Below are 26,962 nucleotides of genomic sequence, written 5' to 3' on the forward strand. Positions count from 1 at the left end.
CTGTTAGGATAAATGAGGCAGAAGAGAGAATCACTGACAAAGAAGACCAAATGACAGAGAATAAAGAAGCTGAGCAAAAGAGAGACAAACAACTACTGGACCATGAGGGAAGAATTTGAGAGATAAGTGATATCATAAGATGAAACAATATTAGAAGAATTGGGATTCCAGAAGAAGAAGAAAGAGAGAGGGGCCAGAATGTATATTGGAGTGGACTATAACAGAGAATTTCCCTAATACGGCAAAGAGAGCAAGCATCAATATCCAGGAGGCACAGAGAACGCACCCTCCCCCCAAAATCAATAAGAATAGGTCTATATCCCGTCATCTAATAGTAACACTTACAAGTCTTAGTGACAAAAAGAAAATCCTGAAAGCAGCTCAGGGCAAGAAGTCTGTAACATACAATGGTATCATACTCAAAATAATTGAATCTGCTAAATCATACTCAAAGGGTCTGTCCAACAATAAGAGCTAACAATTTTAAATGTCTGTTCCCCTAAAATGGGAGCAGCCAACTATATAAACCAATTAATAACAAAATTAAAGAAACACTTGACAATAATACAATAATAGTAGGGGATTTTAACGCCCCCCCCCCCCCGCCTCACTGAAATGGACAGATCATCCAAGGAAAAGATCAACAAGGGAATAAAGACCTTAAATGACACACTGGACCAGATGGACATAACAGATATATTCAGAGCATTCCATCCCAAAGCAACAATACACATTCTTTTCTGGTGCTCATGGAACATTCTCCAGAATAGATCACATACTGGGTCACAAATCAGGTCTCAACTGGTACCGAAAGACGAATCATTCCCTGCGTATTCTCAGACCACAGTACTCTGAAACTAGAACTCAATCACAAGAGGAAAGTTGGAAAGAACTCAAATACACGGAGACTAAAGAGCATCCTTCTAAAGAATGAATGGGTCAACCAGGAAATTAAAGAAGAATTGAAAAAATTCATGGAAACAAATGATAATGAAAACACAGCTGTTCAAAATCTGTGGGACACAGCAAAGGTGGTCCTGAGAAGAAAGTATATAGCCATACAAGTCTTTCTTAAGAAACAAGAAGGTCTCAGGTACACAGCCTAACCCTATACCCAAAGGAGCTGGAGAAAGAACAGCAAAGAAAGCCTAAACCCAGCAGGAGAAGAGAAATAAAGATCAGAGCAGAAATCAGTGAAATAGAAACTGAAAGAATGAGAGAACAAATCAATGAAACTAGGAGCTGGTTCTCTGAAAGAATTAATAAGATTGTTAAACTCCTGGCCAAACTTATCAAAAAGAAAAGAGAAAGGACCCAAATAATAAAAATCATGAATGAAAGAGGAGAGATGACAACCAACACCAAAGAAATAAAAACAAGCATAGGAACATATTATGAGCAACTGTACACCAGCAAGTCTGACAATCTGGAAGAAATGGCTGAATTCATAGAGATACATAATCTACCAAAACTGAACCAGGAAGAAACAGACCCATAATCAGTAAGGAGATTGAAGCAGTCATCAAAAATCTCCCACCAAACAAGAGTCCAGGGCCAAATGGTTTCCCAGGGGAATTCTACCAAACATTTAAAGAAGAAATAATACCTATTCTCCTGAAACTGTTCCAGAAAACAGAAATGGAAGGAAAACTTTCAAACTCATTTTATGAGGCCACATTACCTTGATCCCAAAACCAGGCAGAGACCCCAACAAAAAGAATTACAGACCAATACCCTAGATGAATACAGATGTGAAAATTCTCACCAAAATACCGGCCAGTAGGATCCATTGAAAGGATTGTACATTGAAAGGATTATTCGCCACAACCAAGTGGGATTTATTCCAGGGCTGCAAGGTTGGTTCAGCATTCGTAAATCAGTCAATGTGATATAGTACATTAAGAAAAGAAAGGAAAGAACCATATGATATTCTCAATAGATGCAGAAAAAGCATTTGACAAAGTACAGCATCCTTTCTAGATCAAAACTCTTCAAAGTATAGGGATAGAGGGTACATACCTCAATATCTTCAAAGCCATCTAGGAAAAACCCACCATGAATATCATTCTCAGTGGAGACAAAATGAGAGCTTTTCTGCTAAGGTCAAGAATACAGCAGGGATGTCCGCTATCACCACTGCTATTCAACATAGTACTAGGAATCCTACCCTCAGCAATCAGACAACAAAAAGAAATTAAAGGCACCCAAATTAGCAAAGTAGAAGTCAAACTATCACTCTTTGCAGATGATATGATACTTTATGTGGAAAACCCAAAAGACTCCACTCCAAAACTGCTAGACCTTGTACAGGAATTCAGTAAAGTGTCAGGATATAAAATCTATGCACAGAAATCAGTTGCATTTCTATTCACCAACAACAAGACAAAAGAAAGAGAAATGAAGGAGTCAATCCCATTTACAATTGCACCCTAAACCGTAAGATACCTAGGAATAAACCTAAACAAAGAGGCAAAGAATCTGTACTCAGAAAACTATTAAGTACTCATGAAAGAAATTGAGGAAGACACAAAGAAATGGAAAAATGTTCCATGCTCATGGATCGGAAGCACAAATATTGTGCAAATGTCTATGCTAACTAATGCAACCTACACATATAATGCAATCCCTATCAAAATACTACCTTTTTTTTTTTTTTTCAAAAAAATGAAACAAATAAACCTAAAGTTTATATGGAACCAGAAAAGACCTTGAATAGCCAGAGGAATGTTGAAAAATAAAGCTAAAGTTGGTGGCATCACAATTCCAGACTTCAAGCTCTATTACAAAGCTGTCATCATCAAGACAGTATGGTACTGGAACAAAAACAGACACATAGATCAATGGAACAGAATAGAGAGCCCAGAAATAGATCCTCAACTCTGTAGTCTACTAATCTTTGACAAAGCAGGAAAGAATGTCCAATGGAATAAAGACAGTCTCTTCAACAGATGGTGTTGGGAAAATTGGACAGCCACATATAGAAAAATGAAACTGGACCATTTGCTTACACCACGCACGAAAATAAGACCCAAAATGGATAAAAGACCTCAGTGTGAGAAAGGAATCCATCAAAATCCCTAAGGGGAACACAGGCACCAACCTCTTTGACCTCAGCCACAGCAACTTCTTCCTAGAAACATCGCCAAAGGCAAGGGAAGCAAGGGCAAAAATGAACTATTGGGACTTCCATCAAGATCATAAGCTTTTGCACAGCAAAGGAAACAGTCAACAAAACCAAAAGGAAACTGACAGAATGGGAGAAGATATTCGGGAATGACATATCAGATAAAGGGCTAGTATCCAAAATCTATAAAGAACTTATCAAACTCAATAGTCAAAGAATAATCCAATCGAGAAATAGGCAGAGGATATGAATAGACACTTCTGCAAAGAAGACGTCCAGGTGGCCAACAGAATCATGAAAAAGTGCTCCACATCACTTGGCATCAGGGAAATACAAATCAAAACCACAATGAGATACCACCTCACACCAGTTAGAATGGCTAAAATTAACAAAAAAACGACAGATGCTGGTAAGGATGCAAAGAAAGGGGAGCCCTCCTACCCTGTAGGTGGGAATGCAAGCTGGTGCAGCCACTCTGGAAAACAGCATGGAGGTTCCTCAAAAACTTGAAGCAATCGCACTACTGGGTATTTACCCTAAAGATACAAATGTAGTGATACGAAGGGGCGTGTGCACCTGAATGTTTATAGCAGCAATGTCCACAATTGCCAAAGTATGGAAAGAACCTAGATGTCCATCAACAGATGAATGGATAAAGATGTGGTATATATATATATACATACAATGGAATACTATGCAACCATCAAAAGAAATGACATCTTGCCATTTGCAATGACATGAATGGAACTAGAGGGTATTATGCTGAGCAAAATAAGTCAATCAGAGAAAAACAATTATATGATCTCCCTGATATAAGGAATTTGAGAGGCAACGTGGGGGGTATAAGGGGTAGGGGAGGAAAAAACGAAACAAGCTGGGATCGGGAGGGAGACAAAGCATAAGAGACTCAATGTCACAAAACAAACTCAGGCTTGCTTGGGGGAGGGGGTATGGAGAGGGTGTTTGGGTTATGGACATTGGGGAGGGTGTGCACTATGGTCAGAGCTGTGAAGTGTGTAAGCCTTATGATTCACAGACTGGTACCCCTGGGGCAAATAAAATATGTTAATTTAAAAAATTTAATTTAAAAAAGGCCCTCTTGGTAAGTGTGTTGGAATGATTACAAAGAATTACTTGAATAAGAATTGAGGCTCGTAGACCTTGGGTAAAACAGTTACACTGTGTCAATAGAAGAGTAATATGTTAGGTAATAAAGTGTACAGGGTGTCCAGAAAGTCTGGAAATTTAAGATAAACTTGTCTTCAAATGGAGGACACGTATTGCATGGAGCACTGGATGTGGTACATAAACAATTTTTGAACACTGAGAAAAAATAAATCTTAAAAAATATATTAGTTTTGTTTTTCAAATGTTGGGCTCAAAATCGTTTTTTTTTTTTTTCCAGCTTTAGACAGCCTTTTAGTTGACCCTTTTAGTTGAACTAAATTTAGTTCTCTAAATTTAAGGGAATAGATTCAATGTTAAGCTGAAGGAAAAAATAGAAATAGTAAACATAATTTTTTTTATATTTTCAGACTTTTGGGGCATTCTTTGGTATTCCTTATGGACCAAGACAGAATATATAAAAATTCAAAGATATAAAAATAAATTCTGTTTAATTAGACATCTAACAAGATACATTGTGAGATACGAATGAAAGTGACATAAAATACAGAACAAATAGGGATATAATACAGTAAGTAGAAAAAAAGCAAATACATTAAGTCCTGTGAGATTCTTGTTCACATTACTAAGTAATTAGACCTCATACATGTGTAATGATTAAGACCATAGGTGGTTAAAAAAAAAAAAAAAAAAAGACCATAGGTGGTTAAGATCATAGGACACAGAGTCAAACTACCTGTTTTGAATCCTAGCTTTAACACTTACCAGCTCCGAAAGAGTACCTCAGTGTTTTCATCTACAAAATGAGGGAAATAATAGTATCTACCATACAGATAGGCATGTCTTTAATCATTTATTTAGTAATAATTGTGTTAAAGCATTGTTGGCTTATGCATTTGATTTCTTTCTTAATGTTCAAGATGATTGTTGCCAACCCCTCAGAAAATGGACAGGTGCTGCATGTAATTCCATCTACACAGACAGGAATGGCACAAGTGATTGTACCTCAGGGGCAGCTTGTGGATGTGAATAGTCCTCAGGGTGAGTAATCATGGGATATATGGGATTTAAGAATGTTTTAAAGAACAGATATATATATATCAGAAAATCACCTCATGAAAGTCCGTGCTAAAATCGATCTCTTTGGGTAAGGTTGTGAACTGAATAATTAGAAAAAGTTTCTTAGCCCAAATAAATTTCAAGTTCATTTTTCAACTCCTGTCTAGGTTAGCTGTCTATTTCATTTTGGAATTCTGTGAAGCTGGTTGACTCTTGCTTCCTCCCAAATGACCAGTGAGCATAAAATAAATTCTTTTTAATTATAATAACAGTAATAACAGCTACAATAACAAGATTATAGTGATAATAGTTACTGGAGAAATTATTAGATTTGTATTTTTATCAATATTGTTGTTAGCCATGTGATTCATTACTCTTTTATTTAACTATTTTTTTCATCCTCTTTGCTCTTCTTTTTTTCCTTCAGACTCAGAAAGGAGAATCATGCTCCCCATTTTTTTTTTACTCTTTCTTAACCTATTGATAATATTCCTGTTAGTTCTTTTCTTTTACTTTTTTTCCTTTTCTATCTAATACCATTGCTACACTGTTTCATCGTTCATTCATAGCTAATGATTTAGAATAGATATTTTTACCTTAGTGATATGGTTCTTCGCCTTTGTTAATAGTTAAAACTTAAGGGAAAAAACAGTTTGAAGACAAAATGAAAAACATGGTATAAAAATGAAAAAAAAAGTTTGATACTAACGATGTATTATATGCTGGCTAGTTGAATTTTTAAATTTTTTTTAAAAAAATGAAAAAGTTTTATACTTTCCTATTATATTATGAAACTGTTAACATAACAATTGTACCACTTTTATATCCTAGCTGTTCAATATAAGCTTCAAAAATGTAATTACAAAATTTCAGTAGTCAGTATTATAATTTGAAGCTAAACAGATTTATTAGGGAAATTCTCAATAAAACATTATAAGTTTTGGCATCTTTATCTTGCCTTTCGTATTTCAAATCGATGAGTTCTACTTAGTTACATTCTCACAGACTTAATCAAGATACTGACGTTGCATTGTTCTTGTTATTGCTGTTAAGATGTCTCTGAAGAGAAGTCCAATGATAGAAATGTACCAACTGTAAGAGTGGATGTTCTAGCAGATAATACCAGTAGTTACACTCTTCATCCACAAGCGTCTGTCACATTGCCCAAAAAGACAGTGGCCAGGTGAGTCCACGGGAAAGAGGAGTTCATGTTTTGAAATTATCATGGAAATCTTTTTAAAAATTATCATATCTAAAGTGAGCTGACTAAAAAAAAGATTATAAATTCAAGAAACAGAATAAACTATCATCAAATTGTCAAATATCTTTAATTATTTAAATGACATCTTGGCAACTTAGGAGACTGTTTTAGAAGCTATGTCAGGGGCGCCTGAGTAGTTCAGTGGGATAAAGACTCTGCCATCGGCTCAGGTCATGATCTCAGTGTCCTGGGATCGAGTCCTGCATGGGGCTGTCTGCTCAGTGGGGAGCCTGCTCATCCCCTCCCCTGTCTGCCTCTCTGCCTACTTGTGATCTGTCTGTCAAATAAATAAAATCTTTAAATTTAAAAAAAAAAAAGCTATAATGTCTAATGTGCTACTTTTCCTCAGTGACACTTGCCTGTTGTCTTTTGAAGCAATCTGAAAACATCTGGCACTAATAGAGGTTTTAGAATAAAGAAATATCCATTCTAAAAAAAAAAAAAAAAGAAATATCCGTTCTAGTTCCTAAAATGTTTAATGGTTCATCATCTTTTTATGTATTTAATTCCTCTGTGGTAAAGTAATGAAGTGTTTTTTGTTAACATGTTTCAGCTTTTATTTTTGCCTTTAACACTATAATAATTTAGGCAAATGTAGATATGGATTTTGTATTACTTATATTCTTTTAACTCTTAAAGACAGTATTAAAAATTTATACACTAGTAATTACATTTTGTCTTAGAGCTTGACATAGTATCATGTTAACTTAATGAGTCACCCGAAGATGTTTTATTGGCTCATTTTTTCGTTAAATGAAAAACAATTATATAATGAAATAAAATGAGAAGACTACAAAATAAGATTTGAAGGAGATATTAAAATACTTAATTTTGTTGGGGCTGTAGATATTTGGAAGAAAAAACATAGGCCTTTTCTTTAGCAACTAATAAAATAGTGCTGTTTAAAGAAAATTATAATTAAAATACACCCACCAACTCTATTGTTATTATTACAGTTAAGATCTTATATCTTCTAACCATTTGTGCCAGCCAGATACCCCTGTTATTACAGTTTCTTACTGATGACCTCAGTATATTTTCTGTAACACTGGCTAAAGGGATAAAACGGTTGAATGTTGTATGTGTGTTTGTGTGTGTATAATATATATTTATGTATATTCCTTCCTTGTCCCAGAATGCTTGAAGAACCCTTTCTGGCTCCTCTCCAGCCACTTTCTTCTAACACACCTATGTGGGCCTGCCGTCTTAGGAGCTGTGAGGTGAGTTAAAAATAATCCTTACCTAGATTCATTAAATTGATTATTGCTATAATGCATCCCAAAATGTCCACTTTTGACTGTATCTGTAATACTTTGTTTTAATGCTAACTCTGACCTTATCTGTTCTTTTATTCCTTAGAGAGTGTAAGCTCTGTTAAAGCAGAGATCATATAAATTCCTTCATGCTTCACTATCATTTCTTCTCTTGCATGTCTTCCATGCAAGGTAATCTTCATTATCATGTTTTTCTACTTTTTATTTTTTGACCATTACTTTTTCTTTACTTGTACTTATTTCTTTTCATATTCTCAATGAAAATACTTTAAGTTTTGCTGTTTGACTTTATTTCTCTACATTTTATCCCTTGGAGAGCTGATCAACTTTGTTAACTTTCAACTCTCACTTTTATAAAAAGGATTTCCAAATCTTTATCACTGGTTCTTTAATTATGCCCTTGCCCCAGATCTCCAGCTACTTAATTGGAGCTTTACTTAATTTCACTTCAATTCACCAGGTGCTAAACAGAAATTACTATGTCACAACTAGCTGTACTTTTTTTTTTTAACATTTATGTGTTAAGGTTTTTTAAAAATTTTATTTATTTATTTGACAGAGAGAGGAATCACAAGTAGGCAGAGCAGCAGGTAGAGAGAGAGAGGAGGAAGCAGGCTCCCTACTGAGCAAAGAGCCCGATGCAGGGCTTGATCCCAGGACCCTGAGATCACAACCTGAGCCAAAGGCAGAGAAGTCCAACCCACTGAGCCACCCAGGTGCCCCAACTAGCTGTACTTCTAAACTCCTTATCTGTTTAATGACAAATACCTTTTCCTTAGACATTCAGGCAGAATGTTTTATTTTTTGTTTTATTTTTTTAAGATTTTATTTATTTATTTGACAGAGAGAGAAAGAACACAAGCAGGGGAGTGGAAGAGAGAGAAGCAGATTCCCCATTGAGAAGGGAGCCCAATGTGGGGCTCAGTCCTAGAACCCTGGGATCATGGCCTGAGCCACCCAAGCACCCCTAGGCACAGTGTTTTATTTTATTTTATTTTTTAAATTTTTTTAGAGATTATGTATTTATTTAACAGCGAGAGACATACAGTGAGAGAGGAAACACAAGCAGGGGGAGCGGCAAAGGGAGAGGGAGAAGCAGGCTTCCCACCGAGCAGGGAGCCAGATGTGGGGCTCCATCCCAGGACCCCAGGATCACGGCCCCCCGAAGGCAGAAGCCCAAAGACTGAGCCACCTGGGCGCCCCCACAGTGTTTTAGATTAAATTCTTCCTTTCCCATACTAAAATAATCATCTGATTCTTTTAGTTTTTCCTTTAAAGTATCTGTCTTGGGATGCCTGGTGGCTCAGTCAGTTAAGCAGCTGCCTTTGACTCAAGTCATGATCCCAGAGTCCTGGGTTCAAGTCCCACATCTGGCTCCCTGCCAAGCTAGGAGTCCACTTCTCCCTCTGCCCCCTATTCCCTCTGATTGTGCCCCACCTCCTGACAAATAAATTAATTTAATTTAGAAAGAACCTAATAAGACATTCTTAAATAAATAAAATCTCTCTCTTTTTATGGAGTGATTGGGGCCTCCTTCTTCATAGACTTTTGTTATCTAGAACTTAATTATGGTAACAGCCTTTACTTTAATCTCTGACTCTTCTATTTCTGGGGCCTACTGTCTAGTTTTCTAAAAATACCTTCTTTAAATATTGCTTTCATTATTTCTTCTCACTGCCCAATAAGTTCAGTGTCATTTTTTCCATATCATTCACCACTATACATGGCTTTCAACATCTTCCATAATCTGGTATTATCTTTTCCTGTTTTATTTTCTTACTTTTTTTTTTTAGAGATTTTATTTATTAATTTGACAGAGATCACAAGCAGGCAAAGAGGCAGTCAGAGAGAGAGGAGGAAGCAGGCTCCCTGCTGAGCAGAGAGCCCGATGCGGGGCTTGATCCCAGGACCCTGGGATCATGACCCGAGCTGAAGGCAGAGGCTTAACCCACTGAGCCACCCAGGCACCCCTATTTTCTACTTTTCTCCCAACTCATCCTTCATTCTTGTTAAGCCTTGTCTTCCTCATTTGTACAAACACTTCAGAATCTTCCTTTATCTCTGCCTTGACTTGTTTTTGTTGCCATTTCCTAATCTGGTTTATTTTCTTCTGTTTCCTTTCTAACTATTCTTAAATCCTAATGCAAGTCCTGTGTATCTTTTCTGTAAAGAATTATTATTTTAGCTTTTACCTATTTATCTCTTTAAGTGCCTTGGTATTTATTATCACTGCCATTCTTAATTAATTGCCTAATTATTTGTTCATCATTACATAACATTTAGACTATACACTTTTGAGAGAAGAGACCATGCTTTTGTACCTGTAAACTGTACATGATAATGACTAATTATTAAAATCCTTCATTGTTTTATTTTTTATTTTATTTTTTTTTTTTAAGATTTATTTATTTATTTATTTGACAGAGAGAGAGAGAGAGGGAGACAGAGATCACAGTAGGCAGAGATTCAGGAAGAGAGAGAGGGGGAAGAGGCTCCCTGCTGAACAGAGAGCCCGACGCAGGGCTTGATTCCAGGACCCTGAGATCATGACCTGAGCCGAAGGCAGAGGCTTAACCCACTGAGCCAGCCAGGCACCCCAAAATGCTTCATTTTTTTATTCAGATTTTCAAAATGGAAAGGAAAAACATTACTTCCGTTTTAATATTTCATGAGTGTTCTAATAATAAAGTCTAATGATGTGACATATCGTATTGAGTAGAACAATTTTAGTATTGTTGCTTTTCTTTTTTTGTTTTTTTTTAAAGATTTAATTTATTTATTTGACAGAGACCAGAAGTGGGCAGAGAGCCAGGCAGTGGCGCGGGGGGAGCAGGCTCCTGCGAGCAAAGAGCCCAATGTGGGACTCGGTCCCAGGACCCTGAGATCATGACCTGAGCTGAAGGCAGAGGCTTTAACCCACTGAGCCACCCAGGTGCCCCAGTATTGTTGCTTTTCTAAGTCATTTATATATAAATCTATTTGTACAGGTAGGTAGACAGATTTTTCCCCCCCTCACACTTTTTGTTTATTATAGTTTTTCACAGGTTTCCAAAAGTAACTATTATTGTTGTTTGATGAGGGTTTTTTTTTTTTAATATTTATTTATTATTTTAGAGAAAGAGAGAGAGAGCATGAGCAGGGTGAAGGGGAGAGGGAGAGAAGAGAGCGTGTCAAGCAGACTCCCTGCTGAGCCCAGGCCATCATGGGGCAATCAGAGTTGAAACCAAGGGTCACATGCTTAACCGACTGAGCCACACAGGCGTCCCTGATGAGGATTTTTAAAATCATTATTGTAAACTTTACAGAATGCTATAGACATTAAAGCATTAGCAATTAATGTAGTCAAATCAGCTTGTCTTAACAACCATGTGTGTTGTGTGGCTTACCTATTGTCATACATCTTGTAAGAAATTCATCAAAACTGTCCAACAGAATGAGTATCTCTATCAGTAAAGGATTCTTTCTTCTCTCCTAAGCTGTATAGTAGTGAAAAATAGTTTTGATTAATGGCTGAGAAAATATTTTCTGCATTTTGCTTCAGAATATTGTTTAATAGTGGCATCTGGGTGGCTTAGTCTTTTGAGTGTCTGACTTTGGCTCAAGTCGTGATCTTGGTGTCCTAGGATCAAGCCCTGCGTTGGGCTCTCTGCTCAGTGGGGAGTCTGCTTGCCCAATTCCTCTCCCTCTGTCCCTACCCTCCACTCATGCTCTCTCCCTCTCAAATAAATAGTCTTTAAAAATATATATAGATAGATATAGTTTAATAATCCTTTTTACTTTCTGACTTTTCATTTAAATTGTTTTTCCATACGCATTTTTTAGGTTTGACCAAAGTGTACTAGCTGGATAAATTTCAAAACTGTATTAAACTTTTTTATCTCCTGGGGGTACCTGGGTGGCTCAGTGGGTTAAGCTTCTGCCTTCTGCTCAGGTCATGATCTCAGGGTCCTGGGATCCAGCCCTCCATCGGGCTCTGTGCTCGGTGGGGAGCCTGCTTCCCCCTTTCTCGGCCTGCCTGCTTGTGATCTCTCACTTTCTCTCTGTCAAATAAATAAATAAAATCTAAAAAAAATATATATTAAACTTTCATCTCCTGATAGAGGTCTGGTTATATTATACTAATTCTGAATTTTTCTTTTCATTGAAAACATTATAAACTCTGTTCATTTTCTGTGTTAAAAAATGTTAATAGGTGGACTTTATGTTTCTACTTGTATTTGCAGTTGATATTTGATGAAGAAATATCTGGGCTAGAAAAATATTTGTAAGACTAGGAATTTTTATTATTATTATTATTTTTTAAGATTTTATTTATTTATTTGACAGACAGAGATCACAAGTAGGCAGAGACACAGGCAGAGAGGAGGCAGAGAGGAGGAAGCAGGCCCCCTGCTGAGCAGAGAGCCCGATGTGGGGCTCAATCCCAGGACCCTGAGATCATGACCTGAGCCGAAGGCAGAGGCAGAGGCAGAGGCTTAACCCACTGAGCCACCCAGGAGCCCCCAGATTGTTTCTTCTTATTATGACCTAAAGTACAGCCACAATAGTGTTTTTATTAAATATATCCTTACAGGGTGAAATATTTAGTCTAATAAAAAGATTCCTAGTCCCATATCTCTGGTCTTGCTCCCTTTAATGGAGAAACATACATGGAGTCAGTTGTAGGTCTATGTGCCTTTTAGTGCAGGAGATCACAGTTAATAGATATTTCTCTATTGGTATGGAAAAAGCTTCTACTTTTGTTAAGTTTACTTACATGTTTGTGGAGAGATAATATCAGTTATTCACACTATTTACATCTTCCTTGTTTCAGGAAGAATGAAGATAGCTTACCATAAAATATAGTAGCAAGGTGGAAATTAAAATAGGAACTAAAGAATAAAGAAAAGCAAGAATGTAACCATAAAATGGAAGTAAGAAATGTATATCTTAATGAACTGTGGGTATGCATGCACACATACATATATATGTGTGCACATACACACATACTTTCCTATAATTTAAGCATTTACATTTCAAAAAGGAGAAGCCCAGTTATTAAATTCTGTGTCCATGGGTGGCTGGGGGGCTTAGTGGGTTAAAGCCTCTGCCTTCGGCTCAGGTCATGATCTCAGGGTCCTGGGATTGAGCCCCACATTAGGCTCTCTGCTCAGCAGGGAGCCTGCCTCCCCCCTCTCTCTCTGCCTGCATCTCTGCCTACTTGTGATCTCTCTCTCTCTCTCTCTGTCAAATAAATAAATATTAAAGAAAAATAAATTCTGTGTCCATTAGATAAAAGTAATTAATTTCCATAAAATAAAACCATTAACTATTTTTGGTACTAAGTTCAGACAATTTTCTCTCAGAGAAGGATCTTCTAAAAAAGAATTTTGATAGGGACGTCTGGGTGGCTCAGTTGGTTGGACGACTGCCTTTGGCTCAGGTCATGATCCCGGAGTCCCGGGATCAAGTCCCACAACAGGCTCCCAGCTCCATGCGGAGTCTGCTTCTCCCTCTGACCTTCTCCTTGCTCATGCTCTCTCTCACTCTCTCTCAAATAAATAAATAAAATCTTTAAAAAAAAAAAAAAAAGAAGAAGAAGAATTTTGATAAAATGAGCAAATTCTTTTATATTATTTAAGAGATACTATCACAGTTTTCATAAGCTTTCAAAAGATTGATGTCATACCAAAATTAATTTTAGCAAAAGAAGCCCCATAGGAAACCAGTACTTTTACGACTAGTTTTGTGCCGATCTTTTTGGACCCAGAGGTAGGATTTTAAATATACGATGAATGGATACACAATGTGTTCTTCAAACTATCCTCCCTAAATATTATTTCTCTCAAGCAAAATTTTGATACTGATGGTGTGGTCATGAGTTTGACATTATATTCTCTAACATTTGGAGAATATCTACTTGATAATGCTAGTTAAAAGCAGAGCAGATACACTGGTTGTAATAGATCATTAATCTGAGAGGACAATGACAGTCTCTTTTGAAAACTGATGAGTCTTTTATCTTGGACAACCACTTAATTTAATTTTTTGTACAATGAAACATATTTGCTAATAATTTTGTTATTTAATTTCTACCACATGCAGAAAATTGGAGATTCATACCGTGGCTACTGTGTAAGTGAGACCGAATTAGAAAGTGTTCTAACATTTCATAAGCAGCAAACACAGAGTGTTTGGGGGACCCGCCAATCTCCAAGTCCAGCCAAGCCAGCTACACGCTTGATGTGGAAATCTCAGTATGTCCCATATGATGGAATCCCATTTGTTAATGCAGGTACTTTTTTAAGGGAATTATTTTAAAAGGGTCAGCACTGCCATGATCCATTGTAAAAATATGGTTTTCCTAAAAATTTCCTACCAAAATGTCGTTTTTGTGAATGCCAACTAAATGTTAATTGATGAAAATGCATGTTAAACTAAAAAGAAAACTTAAATATGACCAATTATTTTATGAAATTTTATTTTAATATATTAGAATAAATAAATAATACTTCCATAGATACTATGCTGATACATAGAAAATAAAAATATTAACAGAGCAATTTTATTATTCTAAATATGTATATCTGTTGCATTTTTTTTAATCCAGTCCAGATATTCTCACCTCCCTTGATTTGTCTTGTTGGACAAATTTGTATTCATTTTATATTTTATAGCTCATAACTCTCAAGTTACTGTGTAGAATTTGAATGCATTCTGGTGTTATACAGAATTGTAATATTAGGATTCTCAAGCATCAAATGTGTTACATATGCTAGTCAAATATTGGGCTAGTGTATTAAAGGGGTAGAGTTTTGTGTGTGTGTGTTTTTAAGATTTTAAGTAATCTCTACACCCAGTGTGGGGCTTCAGCTCACAACCCTGAGATAAGAGTTGCATGCTACACCGAATGAGCCAGCCAGATGCCCCTAAAGTGGTGGAGTTTCAGTTTCCAGAGATTCACCCTCAGGCTAGTCAAATCCCAAAAAACATGACGACAAGTGATTTATTTTAGGACTGGGGAAATACTGATTTAGTGGAAGAGTTGCAGTCTCATCTTGGACCTCTGAGGGTAAAAAAAGATATGTGGAGGAATATGAGGTACATGTAACCTTTTCTGCCCAGGTTTCATCAGTATTCTATAAAAGAAATACAACATTTTTCCCCTCCCTAGTTCTAATCCCCATGCTAACTCTCCACAGGCAGCCACTACATAAATTGGGGGTATATCTTTCCAGTCTGTATTTTTATACTTTATCACACATATTTGTATTTACAATAATGTATTTTATTGTTTTGAATATTTTGAAATATTCATAAATGGTAAACTGTGGACATTGTTATGTAAATTTTTGCTCACCCTTATTTCTTGAAATCCATCTATAATGATGCTTACAGATCTTAATTTAACGAGTACATAACGTTCCAGCATATGACGAAACCACAATTATTTTTCTACTAATGATCATTTAGGGTGTTTCTAATTTTCAATATTACAAAGAATGCTATAGTCAAACAATATACATTTTCTTTTGAAAAGATGTAAATAAGTTAATAGTGCATGCATTAAAGTGGAAATGCTGAGTTGCAAAGTATGCCCATTTCATTTTTACAAGATTATCTCAAGTTGCTCTCTAAAGGGGTTGTACAAGAGCCATCCCCCAAAAAAGAAATCTTGCATTTGCAACAACATGGATGAAACTAGAGGATATTACGCTAAGCGAAATAAGTCCGAGAAAGACAGTTATCATATGAACTCACTCATATGTGGAATTTCAGAAATGAAGCAGAGAATCATAGGGTAAGGGAGGGGGAAAAGAAAGCAAGACAAAATCAGAGAGAGAGACAAACCATAAGAGACTCTTATTCATAGGAAACAAACTGAGAGTTGCTGAAACAAACGAGAGGGGTGAGGGATTGGGGTAATTGGGTGATAGACATTAAAGAAGGCACATGATATAATGAGCACTGGGTACTATATGAGACTGATCAATCACTGACTCTACCTCTGAAACTAATAACACACTGTATTAATTAGTTGAATTTAAATTAAAGAAAGACCACCTAGTAAAAAAATAAAAAATAAAAAATAAAGTGGTCGTACAGATGCAAAATCTGTTCTCTAAAATTTTTGGCCACATGTATTTCAGAATTTTTGGAATGTAATATATTACAGAATACTCAACAGCAAGTATTCTGTTGACCCTATCACATAATCGAACATAGTAATATTTTATGGTTAGTAACACTAAGAGGTACAAAGATTATAAATAGTCACATAAAGTTCAGGTCAGGTTTTGCAATTAAATGCATTCCAAAAAATTTTGTGTTCTGAACTTCTTCAGTTTCAGAATTGTACATGTGGAATTAGCAACCTGTACCAATTGTTACTTGTTTCAGCAATATATGAAAATTTCCCTTTCCTTCATTTACCTTATGACACAGCATTGTCAGACTTTAAAAGTCTTTATATTCTGGAAATTTTCATATATATAGATATAGATACATATCTAAAAGTAAAGGTAACATATCTAATAGTATGTGTGTGTGTGTAGATCTATATATGTCTGTATCTCAAAGTGAAGGTAATAATATGTAGAATCCTATGACTCCCTGTATCCACCATCCAGCTTCAACAACTATTAGCATATGATCATTCTAGACTCATTTATATCCCTACCCACTTTTTCATTCCTCACCCCCAAGATGATTTTATAGCAAATTCCAGATATCCAGTTGCTTTATCTATAATTACCAAAGTATATATTATATTCTAAAATAAATATCTCTAAGAGATAAGGATCTTTGTATATGTACATATATACAATGACAATCACATTATCGTAAAAGAATTAACAGTTTTTTCTTAATGTCATAAAATGTCCAATGTCACATTTCTTTACTTATCTAATAATTCTTTTTCCATAGGTTTGTTCAAATTCACATCCAGACAGATTTCACAGTTTACATTTGGTTTTATCTCTTGAAATTTTTCTAAAAATCTCTCTCCTCTTTTCCCCCAGGTAGTTTATCATGTAGAGTTTTCTATATTCTGAGTTTTGTTGATTCCATCTCTGTGCTGTAGTTCAACATGTTTTTTAAAAATCCCCTATATTTCCTGTGGACTGTTAGATCTAGAGGCTTGATTAAATGAAGATTTGATCTCCATTAAAGTATTTTGCAAGAATATATCATAGGTGTGTTCTGTACTTCTTATTGCTGCCTATGTGCAACACCTTTTTGTGATGTTAAAATTCATCAGTGGATTCAGTTATTTTAGAATACTGTCAGATTTTTTATTTTTGCCAATGTGAAGAATGTGAGATGGTATTTTCCTATTGCTTGAATTTGCATTTCCGTATTTACTAATAAAGTTGAACATCTTTTTATTTGTTCATTTAATATCTTTTTTCCTTTCTGAATTGCCTATTCATAGTCTTTACCCATTTTTCTGTTTGGTCCTTTATTATTATGTTTTTTAATAAATTTTTAAAAAGATTTTGTTTATTTGGCAGAGAGAGATCACAAGAGGCAGAGAGGCAGACAGAGAGAGAGAGAGGGAAGCAGGCTCCCTGCTGAGCAGAGAGCCCAATGCGGGTCTCAATCCCCAAATCCTGGGATCATGACCTGAGCCGAAGGCAGAGGCTTTAACCCACTGAGCCACCCAGGCACCCCTGGTTCTTTATTTTTAAAAATTATTTGTAGCTCTTTACATTCTCCATATTAATTCTTTATTATTATTATTATTATCTCTAAGTTAATATAAATTCTAAAGTTTATATTTAAAATTTCTAAGCTTTAAATTTTAAAGTCAGCTTTATCAACACTATTACTTATGATTCTTTTTTATTTTATATTTGAAAAATTTGCTGTACTAGAATAGGATATTTTACTTTTTAAAGCCATAAACTATATAGTTTTCACATACACTTATTTATATTCTACTGCTGTGTAACAAATTACCCAAAACTTGGTGGCTGAAAACAAAAAACATTTATCTCAGGTTTCTGTGAGTCAGGAATCAAAGAGCAGCTTAGCAAGGTGGTTCTGCCTCAGTTTCTTTCACAAGACTGCAGTTGAGGTGTTGGCTGGAGCTGTAGTCATCTCACCATTTGGCTGGGGGAGGATCTGCTTCCAAGCTCACTCAGGTGGCTTATTCCTTGCCACATGGGCCTCTGCACAGAGCTGCCTCACTGTAGACAGTTGATTTCGCCCAGAGAGACCAATCCAAGCAAGAGCAAGAGAGTACCCAGGATGGAAGTCACAGGCTTTTTATAACCTTATATCAAAAATAACATCTTCTCACTTCAGCCATGTTCATGAGAAGTAAGTTAAGTACGTTTCCATTGGGAAGTCAGTCAGTGTAGCCCATGCTCAAGGGGAGGGAATTAAACAAGGACGTGATTAACGTGACGTCATTTTCAGGGATCATTGGGCGCCGTCTCAGAGGCTGGTTATTACATTATTGTAGTCCCCCCTTATCCGCAGTTTCACTTCCAAGGTTTCAGTTGCCTGTTCTCAACCACAGTCTGGAAGCAGATGATCCTCCTTCTGACGTAGTGTCAGAAGGTGAATAGTAGCCTAATGCTATGTCCCAGTGCCTTTGTCATTCACCTCATTTCATCTCATCACATAGGCATTTTATCATCTCACAGCATCACAAGAAGAAGAAGGGTGAGTACAGTACAATAAGATATTTTGAGAGAGACCCCATTCATACAGCTTTTATGACAGTATATTGTTAGAATTGTTCTATTTTATAAGTTATTGTAGTTGCTCTCTTACTGTGCCTAATTTGTTAATTGAACTTTATTATAGGTATATATATAGGTAGGAAAAAACATAGTTTATATAGAGTTTAGTATCGTCCATCCTTTCAGGCATTCACTGTGGGTCTTGGAACGTATCCCCCGCGGATAAGGGGGGACAACTGTATTCTAACAGTACAAATAGAAATAAGGAAAAATTATAAAAGAATATAAAACTTTACATAACAATATTTACTAACAAATGTAGCTTTTGCTAATTTCTACTTATGGAGTGGTGAAATTTTATTATTAAAAACCATATGTATGTAAATATCAGATAACATTCAGTAACTGTGGTATTTGTAAATTTCTTTAACCATAATGTACTTTTGATAAATACTATATAATCTTTTAAACTTACATGTTTATACATCTTAGTAAGACTTACTGATGTTTTCTTTCCTTAAAGTTGTGTAATTGAAAGTATAAATTTGGACATTGCCACCACTGAGTTATTTTTATTCTAGTGTCTAGAACAGATGGATATTTGAATTAATATCAATAGTTGGTTTTGGCCCACAGGGAGTAGAGCCGTGGTAATGGAGTGCCAGTATGGGCCAAGGAGAAAAGGTTTCCAGTTAAAAAAAATCAGTGAGCAGGAGAGCAGGTCTTGTCAGCTCTATAAAGCCACTTGTCCAGCCCGGTAAGCTTTATTTTCTTTAATTTTCTGTTTATTAAGTATTTATTTTCTAATAACTAATGTGCACATTTTTATTGCGTTTAAACAATGCCAATAAGTGTACAGTACAGTATGTTTCCTTTTACTTCTACTCCCTATGTCCCTTTTTATTTATTTGTTTATTATTATATTCAGTTAGCCACCATATAGTACATCATTAGTTTTTGATGTAGTGTTCAATGATTCATTAGTCCTATGTCCCTTTTTAAGGCAACAGCTCTTAGCAGCTTCCTGAGTAACTCTCCAAAGATATTCTGTGTATGTGCATGCGTACCTATCCTCCTTTATACTCAAAAATGCTGAATCTCAGTAAAACTTATTAATATTTTCTTTCCTTAAAGTTAGGTAATAGTAGGTGCTCGTTAGCTCAGTAGGTAGCATGTCAGTCTCAAAAAGTTAGGTAGTAGTATACTTTCTTTCCTGCTCTGAATTCACATTGCTTTATTTCTATTCTAAATGCCTATTGTGGTTATTTACTGCACAACTGTTTTTGCTTCACACTAGTGTGAATGTAATGACATATACCACTCTGTGCTTTGTTTTCGTTTTTGTTATTTCATTCCCAATATATCTCAAAATTGTCTCCATATCTGCACATGAAAGGACTTGTTCCTTCTTTGCATTTATTTATTTTTAAAAAATTAAAATATAATTGGCATATAACATTATATTAGTTTCATGGTTCCTTCTTTTCAGGAGCCATACAATATTGCATTTATGGATGGATTGTCATTTACTGAATTAGTCCTCTAATGATGGACGTGTAAGATCTGAAAAGTATTCTTTATTATTATATACAAAGCTCCAGTTAATAACATTATACCTATTTGTATACTTGTGCAAGTACATCAGTAGAGTAAATTTGTTGAAATGAAATTGCTAGTGCAAAGGTTATATTATTTTAAATGTTTACAGGTGGTATTATGAAGACAATCGCTCTTTAGAAAGATTTTAACAATAATATTCATACCAGCAATGTATGAGATCAACACAATTAAGTTTTAGATAGACTAAGACTACAGATTGGTGATTGCTTTGGGTGAGAATGAAAAATTGGAAGCAATAAAAGATTTTTGTAATGTTCTTTCTAATTTATTTTTAGACATTGAAAGTTTTAAATTCTCAGATAAAATTTTTAAAGATACCATATAAGGGTTGGGTATAGTTAATCTTTGAAATATTTTATTTCAATGTCACATTTTATATCACAAACCTGTACATTCTCAAGAAGTTCTTCAAATTAGTTCAGAAGAGTTTTCATAACTTTAGGTAATATTTAAACCTGACTGTGAAATAAAACTTTTAACTGCTTTTAAATATAAGCAGTATAAAACTTTAGATATAATTTGGGAGAAAACCTCTCTGTGTGAAGAAATAACTTTATTCGCTATATTCTTCTACAAGTACTTTTTGAATATCAATTGTGCTCCGCAACACTTTGGGTGCCATGGGAAAGAGGGAGACTGAAAGAGGTACTAGATTTTACTTAATCATGGGAAACTTAAAATATAGTTGAGGCAGATCAGAAAACAAAAAACTGTTGGAAAAGATAATGGTATAGTATATAGTACCAAATGTGTCAGTTAGCTAACTCAGAAGAGAAGGAACATATCCATGCAAATTCACTAACAGGGAAGAAAGCACAACTTAACATGAATGCTGAAGTTTAGGTTGCTTTTGGGTAGATAAAGAGTGAGAGGGGAGATATTGTAGGTCAGGAAATTACATGAATAAAGATATGATGTGATTGTATTTTTGGTATCAGAGGAGGAAGGAACATTGAAATGATAAACTTGTCTGAAAAAAGCAATTTTACATTTGAAGTAATTGAAAGTTAGATTAGGTAAATAAGCTAGAATCATATGGGATGCCTTGACTGCTGCCAAGAAATTTGTACTCGATTAAGAGCAGGTAGATTCTTCAACAGAGAAGTACAAATGTGAAGAATTATTGTAGTATTAATATATCAAGTAGATTTAAGGAACAGGACCAAGAGGCCCAGAAGGAGGCTATTAAATTAATCTAGGCATGAGGTTTTTGTTTATGTTTAAGGTCTAATTATCATTTATTTTTACAAGTAGCAAAGTTCCTCCCTTTTTTCCTGGCTTATTGTATATGAATATAAAAAGGTATTGATTTCACACTGCCTCCCACTCCAACAGAATGGGGTAACAGGAAGTTGTGAGTTGAAAGTAGCCTCCTAACACCAAGGTGATTTCCTCTTTACCTGGGACTTGAACTCTGGTGCTCTCATCAGTCATCCTCTTACCATTTTCTTTTCAGTTTATGAAAATCAATGAGTTTATGAGCATCCTTCCCAGTAGACGGGTCTGCAAATTCTTTGGGAAGTCAGTAACTCATGGAAGACAGGGTTGCACTGTCACTTTACGATTTGTGTAACGGAAGGCTGAAGAATCAATTCATACCATTTTCCAAGAATAAGCTCATATTCTATACAGAGATGTGGAGAATCATCAGTACAATGAAAAAATGGTTGAATAAAGTTGTGAGTGATGAAATCAGAACTCTTGAACAGTAGAAAGACTTCACTGAGGGCTTTACATTTCAGAGAACTGTTCATTGCTATCCAGTACATATCCCATGGGGCACTCCAGTTAAGTTTAGGAAATACACGCCCCCCTATACACAGGAGTTGTTGGCTTCTTGACCTTTAGTGGTGACTTTGGGAAATCCTGGTGCCATAAGGGTATCTGTGTTCTCATCATCCGACCACTGTATTTCTTCTGCCTTATTATCACTGTTTGGCTAAGAACTTGTTGGCGGATCTTCTCTTCCTGAAACCACCAGAGTTCCATCATCAAGTAAATAACCCTTCACATTCTGAGGAGTGGAAGAATGACACGTAATGGTAAGGCTTCCGAACAGCGGCTGCCACACAGAGAACTGACAGTGCAGCACATGTTCCTTCTTGATCCTCCAGCTGCCACAGCTGCTGCCCATCCCCTCCCAGAGCCCCCAGCACGAGTGTTTTATGGCTTCCAGGAAAATTGGGAAGAGGCAAATCCAGACACAAAAGTTAATATCCATAAATATTCAGATATTTTTCCTGATGTCTTGATTATTGTTAATTTGCCAAATATTGCGCACTGAGAATATGGCTTATTTTTCAACATAATCTGCTGAATGCTCTCTCTAGTTTAATTGATTTTTCTCTAAACTTCAATGCATAAACTTCCACTTGGTAAATTTGATTTTCTTGATATTATAATGAAAGAAATTCTTCTTTTACTTACAAACAGGATTTACATTAAAAAGGTACAGAAGTTTCCTGAATATAGAGTTCCTACAGACCCCAAAATTGATAGGAAAATAATCCGAATGGAGCAGGAAAAAGCCTTTAACATGTTAAAGAAGAACTTGGTAGATGCTGGTGGTGTTCTTAGGTATGACATTTATATTATTATTTTATTTTTACAAATTTATTAGCTCCATTTACAAGGTATTTTTAAGAGAAATTATAAGTATGTCTTCTAATTATTTCATTAAGAATGGTTTTTATAAGGGAGGTGTCTCATTAGCAATTCCCTAAGTATTAAAATTTGCCACAGTGCAAGCCATTGAGTTTATCAACCACGTGTTCTGATAATGCTTACCAAAGACTTACGAATACCATATGGAAAGTTTTCCCCAAAATGACAAATATGCCTTTAGCAACACATATAATTATATATTTCATACTTTGTTTCTGATTTTTCTTAGGAGCCAAACTTACAGTCACCTATGAATATATTTTTTTAACCCATCTTTGATTACCTAAGTAGCCAGAAATTAATTTTTAAGCCCTACATAAAATTGCATTTTATATACTTTTTATGCTTCACAGTTTACATAAGAAGAATGTTGGCTGGCTTGCTTTCTTTTCTTTATGTGTTCATCCACAGGAAGAATTTACAGTAGCACAATGGGATTAAGTGCGATATAGTTTTTGTAAAAACAAAATAAACCAAAAAAAAACTTTTGGATATGGACACCTGGGTAGCTTGGTTGATTGGGTGTTCCAACCCTTGGTTTCAGCTCAGGTCATGATTTTGGAGTTGTGGGATCAAGCCATGTCAGACTCCATGCTCAGTGGGGAGTTTGCTCTTCTCTCACTGCCCAACCCCAGGCTTGTGGGTCCACTTTCTCTCTCTCTCATAGACAAATCTTTAAAAAATTAAATACATAAGTATGTAAAATGAACCTTTGGATATATGAAAAATGAGTAGCCAATAATTAGATCATTCAGTTTGGAGAACATTGCATATAATTTTTTTTTGCCAATTTTAAATACAGTTTTATTTAAGACATTGCATTTTCCATTTACAGTGCTTATAAAGTGCAATGTTTATTTCCTTTCCTGTGCACATATTCCATATTCAGGTATCAAGAATACCCAGTTTTTTGCTAGAGCAGCTCAACTCTACAGCTGCTATGGGATTTGCTACAAATTTGGGTCCTTTGAATATTGTGTGTGGAACAATGCTAGACCTATTTATTCTCAGGTTGCTTTAATCAACCTCTTCAATGGTGGGCCCAGAGGAGGCACCACCAGAGGGAGGAGCTCCACCACCAAGGAAGCCTCCAGGCACTCCTCCTGGCATGCGCCCTACACTCTGGTACAGCTTGGTGATGATGGGATTGCAGACTTTCTCCAGCTCTTTCTGCTGGTGTTCAAATTCTTCCTTCTTGGCAGTCTGGTTCTTATCAAGCCGGTTGATGATTCCATTGCACTTGTCAAGAATCTTCTGTTTGTCTTTATCATTTATCTTGCCCTGAAGTTTTCCATCTTCAACAGTTGCTTTCATGTTGAATGTGTAAGACTCAAGTGAATTCTTGGAAGACACCTTGTCCTGCTGTTTCTCATCTTCAGCTTTGTACTTCTCAGCTTCCCCGACCATGCGCTCAATATCTTGCTTGCTAAGCCACCCTTGTCATTAGTGATGGTAATCTTGTTCTCTTTGAGGATACCATTAGCATCAATATCAAAAGTGACCTCAATCAATGGGACACCACGAGGGGCAGGAGGTATGCCTGTGAGTTCAAACTTTCTAAATAGGATGTTGTCCTTGGTCATGGCACGCTCTACCTTCATACACCTGAATAAGCATACCAGGCTGGTTGTCGGAGTAGGTAGTGAAGATCTGTGTCTGTTTGGTAGAAATGGTAGTATTATGCTTAATGAGAACAGTCATGACTTGTCCAGCAGTTTCTATATCAAGAGAAAGTGGAATGATATCCAACAACAGCAAACCTTGAACATTTCCAGGTTTGTCTCCAGAAAGGATGGCTGCCTGGACAGCTGCACCATAAGCAACAGCCTCGTCAGGGTTGATGCTCTTATTCAGTTCTTTTCCACGGAAGAAATCTTGGAGAAGTTTCTGAGTCTTGGGGATATGGGTAGAAACACCCACCAGGACAGTATCGTGGATCTGAGACTTGTGTAACTTGCATCCTGAAGGGCTTTCTCTACAGGGTCCAGGGTGCCACAAAACAGGTCAGCATTTAATTCTTCAAACCCAGCATGAGTGATAGAAGTATAGAAGTTGATTCCTTCATACAGAGAATCAATCTCAATACTGGCCTGGGTGCTGGAAGAAAGTGTACGCTTAGCACGTTCACAAGCAGTACAGAGATGACGAACTTCCCCTTTGTTTTCACTGATATATTTCTTATGTTTGCGCTTGAACTCTGCAATAAAATGGTTGACCATTCAGTTGTCAAAGTCTTCTCCACCTAAGAAGTGGTGGGTGTCTCCAGCTGTGCACTTAACCTGAAAGATACCATCTTCTGTAGTAAGGATTGGCACATCAAAAGTGTCACCTCCTAAGTCAAAGATCAGCACATTCCTTTCAGCTCTAACTCTTTTGTCTAAGCCATAAGCAATAGCACCAGCAGTTGGCTCATTGATGATTCAAAGTATATTGAGACCAGCAATAGTTCCAGCATCTTTGGTAGCCTGACGCTGAGAATCATTGAAGTACACAGGTACTGTGACAACTGCATTGGTAACTGTCTTCTCAAGATAAGCCTCTGTAATTTCCTTCATTTTCATCAAAACCATAGAAGACACCTCCTCTGAATAGAAGCTTTTTGTCTCTCCCTTGTATTCTATTTAGACCTTGGGCCTGTCAGCATCATTCACCACCATGAAAGGCCAATGCTTCGTATCAGATTGGACAACAGCATCATCAAATTTCTGTCTAATCAGGCATTTGGCTTCAAAATCTGTGCTGGTGGGGTTCATCACAACTTGATTCTTTGCAGTGTCACCGATCAATCATTCAGTGTCCATGAAGGTGACATAACTTGGGGTGGTTCGGTTTTCCTGATCACTGGCCATTATTTCCACTTTCCCATGCTGGAAGACACCCACGCAGGAGTAGGTAGTGCCAAAATCAATGCCAATTGACATGGTTGCTTCTGTGTAGGCCTGGCTCAGCTTGAGAAGAACACAGCAATCCAAAGATCTAGTCCCACATTCAATGAGCTGGAGAACATTGCATATAATTTTTAAATAGCCTCCATTTTACGCAGTATCAGTCATTGCAAGCACTTTGTACAAAAGTATCAATTAAAACAGTATCCTACCAGATCATCTCATTTTCCTAGCATCTGTTCTTTTGCACTGCAATATGAAAGACCTATATTCATCTTCTAGTTGATCCTCTTGCTCATTGGAGCAATAAGAGCTGTGTGTAGTAGAGGGGCTGTGGAGTAATAGAGGTAGTATATTGAGCTCCTGTTAGGGAAGATTCTCCCACTGAGCTCAGCCTTGGTAGACTCCGAATTATAGCCACCTTTTGTTTGGAAGGATTATAGGTGGAACATAGAAGTTATAATTTGGGGACAAAATTATAGAAGAATGGGAAAATACACAGTTTAGAAGATGATGACTTTAAAAGTCTCATTATTTTGAGGTAAATTTAATTAGCATGAAATTTAAAATACCATTTTCATATATACTGAACTCCTATACCCTCCTTAACTAAAGGGCCATAGTGAAAATCCATAAGGTTTTATGAAGATTTTTATTTAATTGGATAGAAAGCCAACTTAGAAGAGTCAAGCAGGGGCATGGGGGTGCTTGGGTGGCTCAGTTGGTTGGTCCAGCTCAGGATGGTGAGATGAGCCCCAAATTAGACTCCATGCTTGATACAGAGTCTGCTTGAGATTCTCTGCCTCTCCTGCCCTTTCCACTCTCCTTCTGCTCCTTCTTGCCCCCATGTGTGCATGTGCTCTCTCTTTCTCTCTCTCAAATAAATAAATTAAATATTTCTAAAAAGAAGAAGACTAGAACATTTTAAATTTTGTTTATATCTATTCTTTTTATTTTTATTTTTTTCAAAGATTTTATTTGTTTATTTGACAGAGACAGCGAGAGAGGGAACACAAATGGGGGCATGGGAGAGGGAGAAGCAGACTCCCCACTGAGCAGAGAGCCCGATGCGGGGCTCGATCCCAGGACCCTGAAATCATGACCTGAGCTGAAGGCAGAGGCTTAACCTGAGCCACCCAGGTGCCCCAATATCTATTATTTTAAAAATTTAGTTACATTTACTTAGTATGATATATAATCTTTTCTTAAAAGATTATTCTTTTTTTTTTTAAGATTTTATTTATTTTATTTGACAGACAGAGATTACAGGTAGGCAG

At 36.3% G+C, this 26,962-nt stretch overlaps 1 protein-coding gene and 2 pseudogenes across 11 annotated transcripts in view; 1 reads left to right on the top strand and 2 right to left on the bottom strand.

The window, feature by feature from the left end:
- CARF (calcium responsive transcription factor) overlaps positions 1-26,962 on the top strand; it is an 87,944-nt gene that overhangs the window by 23,748 nt on the left and 37,234 nt on the right. For 10 of the 11 annotated variants that reach the window (XR_009403013.1, XR_009403011.1, XR_009403012.1 and 7 more), the window contains 6 exons: positions 5,170-5,290; positions 6,362-6,491; positions 7,705-7,789; positions 13,928-14,117; positions 19,153-19,273; positions 22,570-22,713. Coding sequence is in view for 7 of the 11 variants with exons in the window: in XM_059393231.1 (XP_059249214.1) it covers positions 5,170-5,290; positions 6,362-6,491; positions 7,705-7,789; positions 13,928-14,117; positions 19,153-19,273; positions 22,570-22,713 (791 nt within the window). In the remaining 4 variants the exon portion in view is untranslated. Of the gene's footprint in view, positions 1-5,169; positions 5,291-5,475; positions 5,543-6,361; positions 6,492-7,704; positions 7,790-13,927; positions 14,118-19,152; positions 19,274-22,569; positions 22,714-26,962 lie in introns of those variants that run through there. The other variant, XM_059393232.1, reaches the window with a different exon arrangement.
- On the bottom strand, positions 21,690-22,271 carry LOC132013319 (cell division cycle protein 123 homolog; annotated as a pseudogene).
- On the bottom strand, positions 23,818-25,721 carry LOC132013470 (heat shock cognate 71 kDa protein-like; annotated as a pseudogene).

The sequence above is a fragment of the Mustela nigripes genome, chromosome 3, assembly GCF_022355385.1.
Source record: "Mustela nigripes isolate SB6536 chromosome 3, MUSNIG.SB6536, whole genome shotgun sequence".
Lineage (NCBI taxonomy): Eukaryota > Metazoa > Chordata > Mammalia > Carnivora > Mustelidae > Mustela > Mustela nigripes.